This window comes from Silurus meridionalis, chromosome 1 (assembly GCF_014805685.1).
Source record: "Silurus meridionalis isolate SWU-2019-XX chromosome 1, ASM1480568v1, whole genome shotgun sequence".
Classification (NCBI taxonomy): domain Eukaryota; kingdom Metazoa; phylum Chordata; class Actinopteri; order Siluriformes; family Siluridae; genus Silurus; species Silurus meridionalis.
In genome coordinates this window covers 23,481,353-23,495,298 of record NC_060884.1, presented here as the reverse complement: position 1 = coordinate 23,495,298, position 13,946 = coordinate 23,481,353, and the positions used below count along the sequence as shown (strand labels likewise).

The following is a 13,946-nucleotide window of genomic DNA, read 5'->3' as shown; positions in this document are numbered from 1 at the left end:
CCAACAGATGGCAGTGCAAGACTGGATGCACAGTCACAGGGAACACCAACCAGGGCATCCGGTAAGTATTCACAACGCTTCAGGTTTTCCACATTTTGTTATCTTACAGCCTTATTCTTACAGCCTTATTGAATACTTATGTACATGTGATTTTTTTTTCATTTTTTATTTATTAAAAATAGAAAAAATGAAAAAAAATCACATGTACATAAGTATTCACCGCCTTTGCTTAATACATTGTTGAAGCACCTGATGCAGGTTTTCATCAAGGACGTCTCTGTACATTGCTCCATTCATCTTTCCCTCTATCCTGACTAGTCTCCCAGTTCCTTTCGCTGAAAAACATCCCCACAGCCTGATGTTGCCACCACCATGCTTCACTATAAGGATGGTATTGGCCAGGTGATAAGGTTTGCCTGGTTTCCTCCAGACATGACGCTTGGGATTCAGGCCAATCTTTTTTTCTCATGGTCTGAGAGTCCTTCAGGTGCCTTTTGGCAAACTCCAGGTGGGCTGTCATGTGCCTTTTATTGAGGAGTGGATTGCGTCTGGCCACTCTACCATACAGGCCTGACTGGTGGAGTTCTGCAGAGATAGTTGTTCTTCTGGAAGATTCTCCTCTCTCCACCGAGAAAGACTTTTTCAGAGTGACCATTGGGTTCTTGGTCACCTCCTTTAACAAGGCTCTTCTCCCCCGATCGCTCAGTTTGGCCAGGCGGCCCGCTCTAGGAATAGTCCTGGTGGACCTTCTTCCATTTACAAATGATGGAGGCCACTGTGCGCATTGGGACCTTCAAAGCTGCAGACATTTTTCTGTACCCTTTCTCAGATCTGTGCCTCGATACAATCCTGTCTTGGAGGTCTACAGACAATTCCTTGGACTTCATTGCTTGGTTTGTCCTGATGTTAACTGTGGGACCTTATGTAGACAGATGTGTGCCTTTCCAAATCATGTCCAATCGACTGAATTTACCACAGATGGACTCCAATCAAGTTGTAGAAACATTTCAAGGATGATCAGTGTAAACAGGATGCACCTGAGCTCAATTTTGAGTGTCATGGCAAAGGCTGTGAATACCTATGTACATGTGATTTTTTTTTTCTTTTTAATAATTTTGCAAAGATTTCCAACAAACTTCTTTCACCACTGCGAAGATCCAGCGCAAATCGCAAAAGATATATGGCACACCACAAAATAAAGACTTTCAGTACATATTCCAGTAGTGGCAGGAACACTGGGAGAGCTGTATAGCTGTGTAAGGGGACCATTTTGAAGGTGATAATGTGTAAACATAGATAAATAAAGTACTCTCCTGTACTTTAAACAAAGCTAATCTTAAAACATTTAAAAGCTACCTAGTATTAACTGGACTGGAAGAGTGAATAACTTGCTACAGATATTAATCTTTGAGACCCCCATTTTGCAGAAGGGTTATTTCTTCCCAAGCTGAAAGTCTGAAGAATGCTTAATTGTGAGTGCCCTTTTAAAAGTAGTGGCTCATTTTATGTTCATTTTTTTAAATGTTAAGTTTATGTTAAACAGAAATGTATATTTCTTTATATAAGAAATTACTTGTAGTGGTGGTAACAGGAATGGTCACAGTAAATGAAAGTAAAGATAAGAACAGGATTTTAGAGTTTACTTTGAATGTATAAAAAAGGCAGGAAAAGTTGTTTGTGAAACAAAGATTTGGTCGAATACATGAAGAGGAGTTTTTTGGATGTTGCCTGTTTTGGGGTTGACTACAAGTGGTTTAGACCAAAAGACCAAAGCTGGTGGATAACCATATAGATGGTACTGCTGATTGGGAGATTAAGGTCTCAAGCAGATTCAGAGGGGTGACATCTAGGAATGAAGAGAGAATCAAGCTCATCTATAAAGTTTGGGAAGACAAGAAGGATGGTATATCCAGGAAGAGGTAATTCTCACTCTACTATGACCAGAAGCCCCAGGAGTATGAGAAAAGAAATATGCTGTTGAGAACATAGCACAATTTTTATAAATTGATCAAAGTCTCTGTAAGTGCTAAGAGGTGAAGGAAAAGAAAAAAGCAATGTAGACTGGGGTGAAGACAGATTTGTGCACAGCTGACTGGCACTACCTGAGTTCTGCAGGAACAAGGGTTCCACCACTGCAGATCTAGGTGGATATGATCTCAGATAAGATGGGAGATAAACCAACAGGATAGACTCTGCAGATAGACTCCATTGTCTTGGTGCAACTGTGGCATTTCCTGTAAATAGTTTGCCTCAACTCCATGCAACAAATTCTTGTCCCTTAGGTAGAGTATGTTGCCTTTGATTAAGTCTTTATGTAAAAAGGTTAATGGAAGAGAGGCTTCTGTTACAGTTTATTACAGTAATTTGTTAAAAAGAAATTCTACAATTACAAGCGTTTACCATTTAGGATAGATGTAATTGCCAGTTGAGCTGTTTCAGATGTCTAGAAATATTTTGCCCAGCAACTGCTCAGGTATAGAAGATACCATAAGATGCAATTATGGCATGGTATTTAAGACATCTTTCTTGAAGATCTGGAGACAATTTTCTCTACTTTTCCAGTATCCCCATACACTCTTTAGTTTCCCCTGTGACCAAAGTAAAGCTTGTAAGCTCCTCCTTAGTAATCCCCTGCCCCAATCCCCTCACATACAGGATTAATAACATTATCAACAAACCTGACAGGGAATTTCCCCTAGAGGCTTCAGCAATTTCACTTGAAAAGCCGTAAACCAGCTTAGTTCTAAATAAATATCTACAGCTCACTCTTTCTTCTTCCAGTTCTATTCAAAACAATTCAGTCTGTTTTTCTGCTGAATTAAGGTCCAGTCCATATTGCTTTGCTGCCTGTTATAGACAGATTCTGAGCAGCCAAAAACTGAGAAACCTCAGCTCATGTTCTGGTGTGTCAGCTGTAACAGTGACTCGCAGGCATCATGAGAACTACACTCAGGTGAATCGAATCCTATTTCTTAATGTGGTCATAACATTGTGTAAAATTTAGAACAAAGTTTCAAGCTGTATCAGGTAACAGTTGACATCCACCAAGGATCTACAGTTAGCTCACTTATTTTCATTGTATACAGTTTCATTGCAGCAAATCCCCAATTTATTATTTTTTTTTTTACAAAATTTTGGCATTTTAACATCAAATTATTCAATATTATTCTATGAAAACACAGCTGATTATTGTCACTTTACAGTTTTCTGTCATCCTGGAATATTGGGGTAAAATGTATGTATCTATTCTCTAAATACTATACACTGCAGTGATTTCCCAATTTTGCAGATTTGTTTTGCAAAACATCCTTATGGTCAAACTGTCCCCATTAAAATGTATATGTGGCTTTCCTGGTTTTCAACTAACCAAAAATGTTCACTATTCATTAGGTTCATTATTCATATGCTTTTATTAATACCCTGCTGGTTCTTTTGTCAAGTTCAATTCCTTGTTATCTTGTTACTAGCAAAAAATGCCTCATGATTTCTTGTCCAAAAACGTTGTTTCAGCTTCACTGGGAAAAATAGTAACCTGTAACCTTTCCATCTTCAATCTGCCTCGCTGAAAAGTCATTAAGATTTAAATGTTTGGTTTTAGGCAAATGACCTAATCCTCCTGGTGGCATTTAGTCTCCAGCATTAAAACAGGACATGGTCTAAAAATATTTGTAGGCTACTTCAGCAACTTATTAAAAAACATTTGTCAAAAGTAACTAAAATAACATTAGAATGTAAAATTCACCAGTGGAATATCTCCAGTCATATTTGGATTGACCATAAATCTGTCCTGCCCACACAAACAAAAGATGAAACCGAGTTTTGTCTGAAACATGCAGGTTCAATCCAGTACAAGAAAAAATGAAAAATGACATGTCAAAAGCATCCTGACCAGCTTAATAAAGAGCACTGATTGTCTGCTGGTTTTGGCTGTAGCTAATGAAATGTTACCAGTATCAGTATTCTGGTTAGAAATTAGAATTATAAATCATCCTATTGACAAGTTGGCCTCAAGGTATAAATGTCTGGCACATCCCTTTATATTTCACAGAGTCAGAGTTTTTAAGCTTTCCTGGACCTCAGTCATAAAATCTTAGGTCCAATGTGACAATCTGATAGTTTGATACTTACTGGGGTTTTTCTTATTGAGTACAGGTTCACAGATCTCTCTAAAACAAACATCCTGCTGTACTTTATAAGTTCTTTTGTATCTGTGAAGCCAAATAAAAAATATAAACTTTAGTGAAATGTCACAACAAGAACAGAGTAAATTCAGCAAAATATGGAGTTATATGCAAAAGTTTGGGCACTACTGGTTATGTTTTGTTTTTTTTTAATACAAACAGCTAATTATAATTAGAGAAGCTATAGAAAATAACATGGAATTTTTTTATTGTAAAATATAATGGCATCTATCTATCTATCTATCTATCTATCTATCTATCTATCTATCTATCTATCTATCTATCTATCTATCTATCTATCTATCTGTCTGTCTGTCTGTCTGTCTGTCTGTCTGTCTGTCTGTCTGTCTGTCTGTCTGTCTGTCTGTCCAAATTCTAAGCAGTCAGACCATAACAAGCTACCACTTAACATCCTTTATAGAATTTGTTGCACCCTTCTGGACCACACTAGGGAAATGGTTAAGACTCTGGTTTACTGATCAGAAGGTTGGGGTTCAGACCCCAGTATAGCCAAGCTGCCAGTCTTGGGCCCTTAAGCAATGCCCTTAAACCTCTGTGCTCCAGGGGCGCTGTATCATGGCTTATCCTGTGCTCTGTTGAAAGAATTTTACTGTGCTGTGATGTACATGTGAAAAGTACAAAGCCTCGTTCTTAAAGAGCAAAATGCAACATTAACTGTGAAAAAACAAACAAAACTTAAACTGACACCTCCAAACCCTACAATGTTTGCATACACACAATTGCTTCTTGTGGCATGCTTTAGGAATTCTTGCTTTAGGAATTTTTTGACCTCATTCGTTAATTCGAAATGATTTTAGTGCATTTGTTAAAGCCAAAAAAATCAGTAGGATCTGAATCTCTGTGCACCCCAAACTTCTGCATACAACTGCATTCTGTTGTAACAAGTTTTTTTCCTATCTGCATGCACAATCTGGAATACACAAGACAGAAAGATTTCCTTACAGATAATGGCAGACTCCTTCCTCCCATACAGGGACACTCTTTGTTTCAGAGTAGAGGCGGGTACATGGATGTTTTACTCGTTGGCAATCTAATGTGTGTGGAGAAAAAAAAAGGCACACACGTAGAGGTTAATTAAGCAACAACGTGAGGAAACAATTCACTGAAGTTATTTCAGAAACACATTCTGACTCAATGCAAAACACTTAATTAAAGAAATGCATTATCCAAACTAGATAACAATGTGCACTCGTATGGTAAGAGGTGAATTAGCCACCCCTCACTTGGAAAATGTCTGTCATGTATCCGAAAGTGTTTAATGATTTAGAGAATTTGTGATAAAGTGTAACTTGCTTATTGGACTTACACAGTTCACACTGTCTGCCCTTAAAGCCTGTCGGACATTCACAGCTGAAAGTGTCTCCACTCTGTGTGCAAGTCCCTCCATTCTGACACGGCTGAGTCCTGCAGTCATGCTGAGCTTCTGCAACACACACATACACACAAAAAACATTGTATAACACAATACGTTGTTATTGTTGCATCTGAGCATCTTAATAAAATTAAACATCACTAAAAAAACTGAATTTAAGAAATAAATTGAAGGGTAGAAAATAATTAAATTGTAAGCATACACTCTCTTGTGATTATTACTTCATTGCAATTGTGTGTCATAACATTTTACCTTGACATTGTAAGTCTATGCTTCAGCTGGCAGCAATTAGAGGGTCAAAATATCACTTACAGACCAGAATCTGAAGAGAGCTACTGTTTCTTAAGATAATGCTTATGTTTCATTGAAAGAAACACCTACCACTTTTCCTCTTTGCCACTTCTTCAGGGATCTCCAGAGCCAGACTTATTTTATTGGTAGTTTCCTCCATTCTCTCTAGTTTAATTGGAGGTTCAGGTTCTGTAAGAAATTATATTGCAAAAGAGTTCAAGGTCATTGATTATTCAGGATTTCATCCGTTTCAATAATCTTCAGTCAACATTTTCATGGTGGATTGGGAGCCTGTCCCAAAAACACTGGATGACTGGTTTATCGCAGTGCATTGTGATGCACATATACAGTATCTTGCAAAAATGAGTACACCATCTGCATCTATTTAGACTATAAAAGCTGTATGCTTAGTTATTTTCAGAGGACAGTAAATCTGTACTGCTATACAAGCTGCACATTGACTAAAAAATATCTTAGTTTAATTTCTATAATATGGTTCCTTGAGATGATATACTAAAACAGTTGCTGGAATGTGAGAAGTGTTCCTCACACACATATACATACACACATATTAGATAATAACAAATTACATGATTTGCACCCCAATTAAGCTATTGCCAGTAGCTCAGTCTCCTAGACACCAATTTGAAAGGCCAAGGGCCAACATAGTAGAGCAATCAAGGGTAATGGTTTCCATTAAACAAAAGATAATAGTTAACAGGTTAGCAAGGTAGTGTTGTCACCCCAAAGACCAGGATCTCATGTTTAATCTGGAGCTCAGGTTTCTGTTTATGTGGCTTTTCCCTTATATTCTTTGCTTTCATCCCACCACCCAAAAACACGCTCGCAGGTCAATATACTATAAAACGGCCCCTAGGTGTGAAAGCTGTCCTATGATCCAGAGTATATTCCTTTTGAGCACCTAGACTTTGCCTAGTTCTGCATCCACTAACACAATATAAAAATCACAGTATAATAATCATCCCAGCTAACAAGTTTCCTGTTTTTAATTGCATAATATAATAGGTATTTAAACATACTCTAGCTGCTCAGTGAACATGGCTAGCTAATAAAGTAAAATAAAGGTATGGCATAGCTACAGATTAGATAAATTACAGAGTGGCCAATGCTATGTTTACCCTGGTGCATATATACCAGAGGCTTGTTCCTATAAAGGGCAAAAAATCTAACTTGAATGGGGGCCGTGTAATTTACCGGGAGTAAATGTCGCATTTAATACAGTACCAAACTGTATTATATTAAATTTAAAAGTTCAATTGTTCACCATGATTTATGATGTCATAATGTTTAGAAATAAATGAATAGAATACATTACTCTGCAGTCTGCTTAGCTAATGCAGTGTTATAGATCATTGATTAGTGATTACGTATAGTGCTTATCGAACATTGAAAACAATCCCATTTATGTAGTACATAACAGAGTGCATTACCTAATACAGCTATTCAAGATATATACAACATAGCCATATGCTTGTAAAATCAGTGACCTCTAAAGAGAGAAGTTATTTTTTTTTTTTTATCATAAGTCATATTTACTTATATTTTCTACATTTAATTTACATTTACATTTTCTGCAATTTAAATATAAAACAAAAAATATGTATAGTCTGTTTTTGTCTTGTCTGTTTTGTATAGGTTTTTATTTATGTCTGTACTTTTGAGAGTCACAAACAGCTGGAACCAAATTCCTTGTGTGTGTCAACACACTTGGCCAATAAACCCGATTCTGATTCTGATGTTAAATTAGAAAGATCTGTGTTGGTGTAATTTTTTTCCCTGTTCTCACATATCGCATGATGGAGGCAAAATCAAAGGTCATCACAGGCCCTCCTTTAGGTAATCTTTTATATGGACAGTTATTAATGTTTGCATAATTTTTGCACTCATTCAGTTAATTATCTTAAAAACTATTCTTCAGAAAATTCTTAAGTATGGCCAGTCTAATAGGAAGGCTACAAAAGTGAGGAATAATTGAAAGTCGGTAGTTGGCCTAAGAGTTATTCATACTAACACTTATTGTTGTGTTAATAAAAAATAAAAAATAAAAAAGCAAACATTACTGACTTGGGCGATGGCGAATGACTTTGCGTTGTGGGTTGGCAAACTTGGCTGTTATCCTTCCCCGACCGTCTATTAGCTCTGTGTATCTGTGAAAGGCCAGAAAAATAACTTTTTTTGATGGCACCAGTTGAAATAAAAACATGCTGTCTAAAGATTATGAAACATTTATTTTATCTACCTAGTATTTACCTACCTGGGAAGTTCTTCTGAATGGCCCCTGTCTTTCTCAGAACCTTGATGCTGTAGTTTGGTGCGAGTCAGAGGGCGCCTGCTAGAGGTGTCCCGACCTCCTTGAGCTCTCTCAGATTTCCCCTGTGTCTCCTCTAGAGGTACTGCAAAAATACATTTTTTAGTTATTAATTTATCCAAAGCATATTGTGTTAAACCTACTGTACCTTTACATTATAGTGAATCCAATTCAAGCAATATGAGAATCTGACGTCCTTATTTAAAGGTATAACAATGACTTGTTTTTCAATATGTCAATAAGCATGTTAGGTTCTGTAAACATTGTAAAAAATTTTCTTGGGACTCACATGTGGTGAAAGCTAGGTGCTGGGCCACACTGTGGATCTGCTCATCGCCCGTGTTTCGCACAGCGGCCAGGGCGAGCCGATAGTGCTGCCCCGGGTTCAGTTCTCGGATGGTGTACATGCTCAGAGTTCCATCAGGTAGGTAGCGACTCCGAGTGGTTAGGCCACGTGTCACGTTCACCACAAAGCCATCAGGGATGCTCCTTGGATGCCGGTCCCATGTGACCCGTGCAGTGCTGGAGCTCACGTGGGATAAAGAAAGGTTCTGGGGAGGCAATGGTTCTGACATGGAAAAAAATCAGGATTAGAAATGATAGAACTAGTTCGAACATATGCACTGTCTGTAATGAGTCTGTAATGGGCAGAGAGGAAAAAAATAGACACAGAGGTGAACGCACTTGTCCAGAACTGCAAAGGTCCAGAAGAGTGGCTGGTGGATGGCAGGTCCTCAGGACGAAGTCCACTCTGTGTCAGAACATCTACAGAGTACATCAGACCTGGAAGAAGAGAACTGTGACACACACATTAGACTTTTTTTTTGACAAATCTACTTCCAGAGTATGTACATATGCAAATGAAGAAGATGCCAAAATGCTATATACATGGCCTCAAGAGTGACATCTAGTGGGTAAAATACATGCTTGAAGGGCTAATCAGTCATGCTAACATGATGACATTTTGATCTCATAGCTGACCTGAAGCTGTAATCAGTAACGCTGGCATTAAGGACAGCAGTGCGAGAGCCGCTCCCATCTGAGGGCACCAGAGATACCCGAACCAGGTTTACAGTGGCATGTGAGCCGGCCTGAACTAGCCACTGTAACCACACCTGAAAGGAGGAAACATTCACCACTTGCAGCTGATCCACTTTCCGAGGCCCTGAAGCACAAGAGATAAAAGTTCCATCTTCAGTGACAATGCAAAAATAGCTCTGTGGCTCTACAAGAATAATTGGAAGGCTGAGATGGGAAATCCTCTATAGAACCACTCCAGGATATTTCCTAATCACTGGTACTTGCCAACTCATCAATATGACATTCGGCACTTTTAATATTAGCTTTTTACAAAAGAGATGGAAAGGGCTCTACGGTTAAAAGAAAAAAAAATGTCTGCAATTTAGCATGTGGTTTATTTCACTAGCTAGATCTTCACTGTTGCAAGACAACCAGCTATTCAGAATTTGTACTTTGATCTTTACCCATTAAAGTGAATTATTAGACCTGCATGCATGATCAAGTCTTATTGGTATGGTTTTAGGCTAATTGAGACCAACACTGAGACCTACAAGGCTGTAGGCAACTTGAAGATGCACTCCACCTTTTGGAGAAATCTCAGCAACCTAAACGTGTTTTGAAAGATAAATGCAAGCGCTCTCACTTGTGCGTATGAGAGCAATCGCAGGCTGGCTGATGTCGTTGCTGTTGGAATTGCGTTTGATTGAGTAGGTGGAGATGTTGTAAAGCTGTCCTGGACTCAGGCCCTGCAGCACGTAGGTCGAATGCTGCCTCTCCAGGAAGTCTGTTTTTCGCGGACTGCGCCCAATCGGAGCATAAGTGATGGCAAAACCACTGATCAGGTTCTGATTGGAGTCAGCTTGATCCCACTGTAACTCCACTTCGCTTTCTTCAACTCTCAGCACATGCAGGCCAGATGGAGGCAGGAGATCTGGGAACATGGAGGATAATGTGTGTTATTTTACATTATTCTGTCTTAAAAAAAATTACGAGTGCTTAAACATCTATGCTCTACTATGGGTTATCCCAAGGATGTAAACCAAAAACACCCATTACATTAATTTACCTATCAGCACCAGTAAGCAGTATTTTTTCAGGTAGCTTCCTAAAAACATCCTTTTAAAATTTTGAATTAGGAAAGTTGTCTTCTAAAGTTTTTTTAATTTGTCATGTGACATGTGACATGTGGTCATCAGATATTATATTTTGACAGACATGATAAGCCAAGCTGTCACATTACAATATTTACATGTATATATTTTAATGTATCATATCAAATCTAACATAGTGAAAACGCTATAATAGGCATAATTATAAGATACTGTATTGACTTGTGGAATATAAATTTATACATGCTTAAAATACTGACTCCTTTCTTTCTTTTTTTGTTTAATAGCAATAAGTCCGTGCACATTTTGTAATTTGTGTATTTATCTTGACTATGTTTCACAAATCCAACTCCCATTCAGAATTAAAGATTAGATGTAACAAGCTGTGTGAACATTAATCACTTATAAGCTGCAAATTCTCACTTTTAAAGGTGATACTATTAGACCAGAATAATCAGTGCTGTTGTTACTAATTCAATTAAATTAAATAAATTTTTTGTATAGCTCTTTTAAAAATGGATATTATCTCAAAACAGCTTTATAGAAATAAAAAGTTATTAAGTTGTATAAAAGAATGTATAAGTTTAGTGCCTATAAGTTATTTTCCTATAATTGTATCCCTAATGAGCAAGCCATTGGCAACTGTGTAAAGGAAAAACTCCCTGGAAACCCCATTTAAGTGGCACCGAATGTCTGTTCATTACAGTTCCATCACTACTGAGGAGTGCTGTTCAGTGATAGGCACTTAAATGCAGAACTGTTCATGCAAACTATTATTAGATACAACTGTATTGTATAAAAACAAAAATGATTCTGTGAACCCATGTCATTGAGGAGCGTGGCTTTAATTGTACACTGTACCTTTCTCACAGTCACGGCCTGTGTATCCCACCCTGCAGGCACAGCTGTAATTTCCTCTCCTATCACTCCGACAGAAGCCTCGGTTCCCACACGGCTGTAATACACACGGGTTTTCCACTAGAGGGCGATAAGAGACGTGTCTAACAATGTTCAGTCACCTTGCAAGTCCAGAACGCTTCAGCAGCACGACCATAGTACTTGAAAGCGATGTTCAACATACGGGTCTGGCAGCGATCCCCAATGTAGCCTTCTTTACACACACAAAGATGCCTTCTCCAGTAGCCTCGGCACACACCTCCATTCTGGCAGGGATTTGACTCGCATCTGTCCTGCTCTACAGATAAAGCACCGACATTTTAGTAAGCTGGTATACATAAAGTATCTTTCTGTTTAACACTTCTTTCAGACACAAACAAAACACCACCACAGTTATGTTCCATTGCATTTGCAAATGTGTAAGTAAAAAACATTTAACATAGGGAATGTCTTACATTGCATATTTTTATTCACCAATCTTACCAATATTTACACCTTAATCACTGCAATATTGTATTAATTAATCCATTTAACTGCTCATGCTCAAAACATCCATGATTTTGACTAATGTAAATCATAATAATGTCCCAATGCCATTAATATGCCACTCTCTTCATTCTCTGATCTTTAAACCTGATCCTTGCTCCAACCTCTGAAAAGGATAGAATTGTCATTGGTTAATACATATTTTAAGAAGAAGGAGGAGCATAGGGTGATGTATAGGAGTTAAGGAAGGTGCACACAGGTGGACTATATTCTATGCAGGAGAGGCAACCTGAAAGAGATTGAAGACTGTAAGGTGTTGGCAGGGGACAGTGTAGTTAAACATCATCGATAGTGGTCTGTAAGATGGCTTTGGAGAGGTGAAAAGAAGAGAAGGAGAGTGAGGACTGCAAAAAGAATAAGATGGTGGAAACTAAAAGAGAAAGACTATAGTGTGAGGTTCAGGGAAGAGGTCAAATAGGGGCTTGGTGGTGGTGAAGAGGTGCTGGATAATTGTGCAACTACTGCAGTAGTGATAAGGGAGACAGCTAGATAGGTACTTGGTGTGACATCAGGAAAGAGAAAGGAAGACAAAAAAATGTGGTGGTGGAATGAGGAAGTGCAGGAAAGCATAAGGAGAAAGAGGTGACAGAATTGAGATAGAGAGAGAGATATAAAAAAAAGTAAGGAGGAGCAGGAGTACAAGGAGATTTGACAACATGTAAAGAGGGATGTGACGAAAGCCAAGGAAAAGGCATATATGGAGCTGTTTGAGAAGTTGGACACTAAAGAAGGAGAAAAGGATTTATACTGACTGGCCAGGCAGAGGGACCAAACTGGGAAAGATGTGCTACAAGTTAGAGCAATAAAGAATGCAGATGGAAGTGTGTTGACTAGTGAGGAGAGTGTGTTGAGAAGGTGGGGGAAGTATTTTGAGAAGCTGATGAATGAGGAAAATTAGAGTGTTTGTAAGAGATTTAGAGAAAGCGTACGACAGGGTGCCGAGAGAGGAGTTGTGGTATTGCATGAGAAGTCAGGTGTGTCAGAGAAGTATGTGAGGGTGGTGGAGGACATGTATGAGGCAGTGTCAAAGCAGTGAAGTGTGCAGTAGGAATGACAGACTGGTTCAAGGTGACGGTTGGACTGCATCAAGGATCAGCACTGAGCCCTTTCCTGTTTGCAGTGATGATGGACAGTTTGACGGTTGAGGTCAGATAGGAGTCTCCATGAATGATGATGTTTGCAGATGATATTGTGATTTGTGGTAAAAGTAGGGAGCAGATTGAGAAGTGCTGGAGAGTAGGGGAATGAAAGTCAGTAGCAGTAAGACAGAGTACAGATGGTCCCCGAGTTAAGATTTTTTGACTTACAATTTTTCGATCTTACGATGACGATAGCAATACGACAAAATTGTAAAAAATATAAAAGATTTCATGCAACAGGCAGCAGCATACGATGTACAATACTATGTATGATATGTTGCTGGGATGAGCGTATCTCTCACCCTGTGAGATGCTCCACTCTCGCTAGTGGTCGACAGAGTAAAGTCAAGTCTCAGGGTTAAGTGTGTATTTTTTTCAGTTTCAAACAGCAATTTTAGAGATAAAAGCATTTCTTACAAGCGCCCAAGATTATCTCCTGCTGGTAGTGAAAAAAAGAAGATGAAAGCCTTTAGTTTATAGCAGAAAACGAAATTATAAATCAGCATAACGCAGAAAAGGCTGTCACAGTCATAGCACGGGAAACATGAAATGTAGGAACCTTTAAAAATGTGCTTTGTTTCCAATGTTGTACGATGTCAATTTATTTATTTTATTTCTATTTCAAAACATAATAGTAACTGACACATTGTTTTTTTGTTCAGATATGGGTTTGTTTTATATCTAGTAAATTAATTTGTTAAATGTGAGTCTATTATTGTTGGCCAATGACTGTTGAACTAAAGGTTAAAGGTCATGAGAGTTACAACGCACATGGTGAGAAGAAACTGCATGCAGGCTGTGTGTGCTAATGGAAACAGAGGGTAACATCTTTTGGAGACCGAGTATATTCTTTGAAATATTAAAGGCCTAAAAGTGTAACAAAATCATCTGCTTCAGTTCATTCTAGTTCATCTTCGACTTACGATATTTTTGACTTATAATAGGGTCGTCGTAACGTATCTCCATCGTAAGTAGAGGACTACCTGTACGTGTGTGTGAATGAGAGGGAGGGCAGTGGAGTGGTGCTGTTGCAAGTGATGC

The 13,946-nt window shown here is 38.4% G+C and overlaps 1 protein-coding gene across 3 annotated transcripts in view; it reads right to left on the bottom strand.

The window, feature by feature from the left end:
- The window catches only part of sned1 (sushi, nidogen and EGF-like domains 1), a 49,925-nt gene that overhangs the window by 1,768 nt on the left and 34,211 nt on the right, over positions 1 to 13,946 (bottom strand). For all 3 annotated transcript variants that reach the window (XM_046858631.1, XM_046858639.1, XM_046858648.1), the window contains 12 exons: positions 11,405 to 11,518; positions 11,185 to 11,301; positions 9,858 to 10,145; positions 9,176 to 9,359; positions 8,879 to 8,991; positions 8,484 to 8,762; positions 8,141 to 8,279; positions 7,951 to 8,033; positions 5,956 to 6,054; positions 5,509 to 5,625; positions 5,145 to 5,232; positions 4,129 to 4,208 (listed from right to left, as the gene is read on the bottom strand). In XM_046858631.1, coding sequence (XP_046714587.1) covers positions 4,129 to 4,208; positions 5,145 to 5,232; positions 5,509 to 5,625; positions 5,956 to 6,054; positions 7,951 to 8,033; positions 8,141 to 8,279; positions 8,484 to 8,762; positions 8,879 to 8,991; positions 9,176 to 9,359; positions 9,858 to 10,145; positions 11,185 to 11,301; positions 11,405 to 11,518 — 1,701 coding nt within the window. The remainder of the gene's footprint in view (positions 1 to 4,128; positions 4,209 to 5,144; positions 5,233 to 5,508; positions 5,626 to 5,955; positions 6,055 to 7,950; positions 8,034 to 8,140; positions 8,280 to 8,483; positions 8,763 to 8,878; positions 8,992 to 9,175; positions 9,360 to 9,857; positions 10,146 to 11,184; positions 11,302 to 11,404; positions 11,519 to 13,946) is intronic.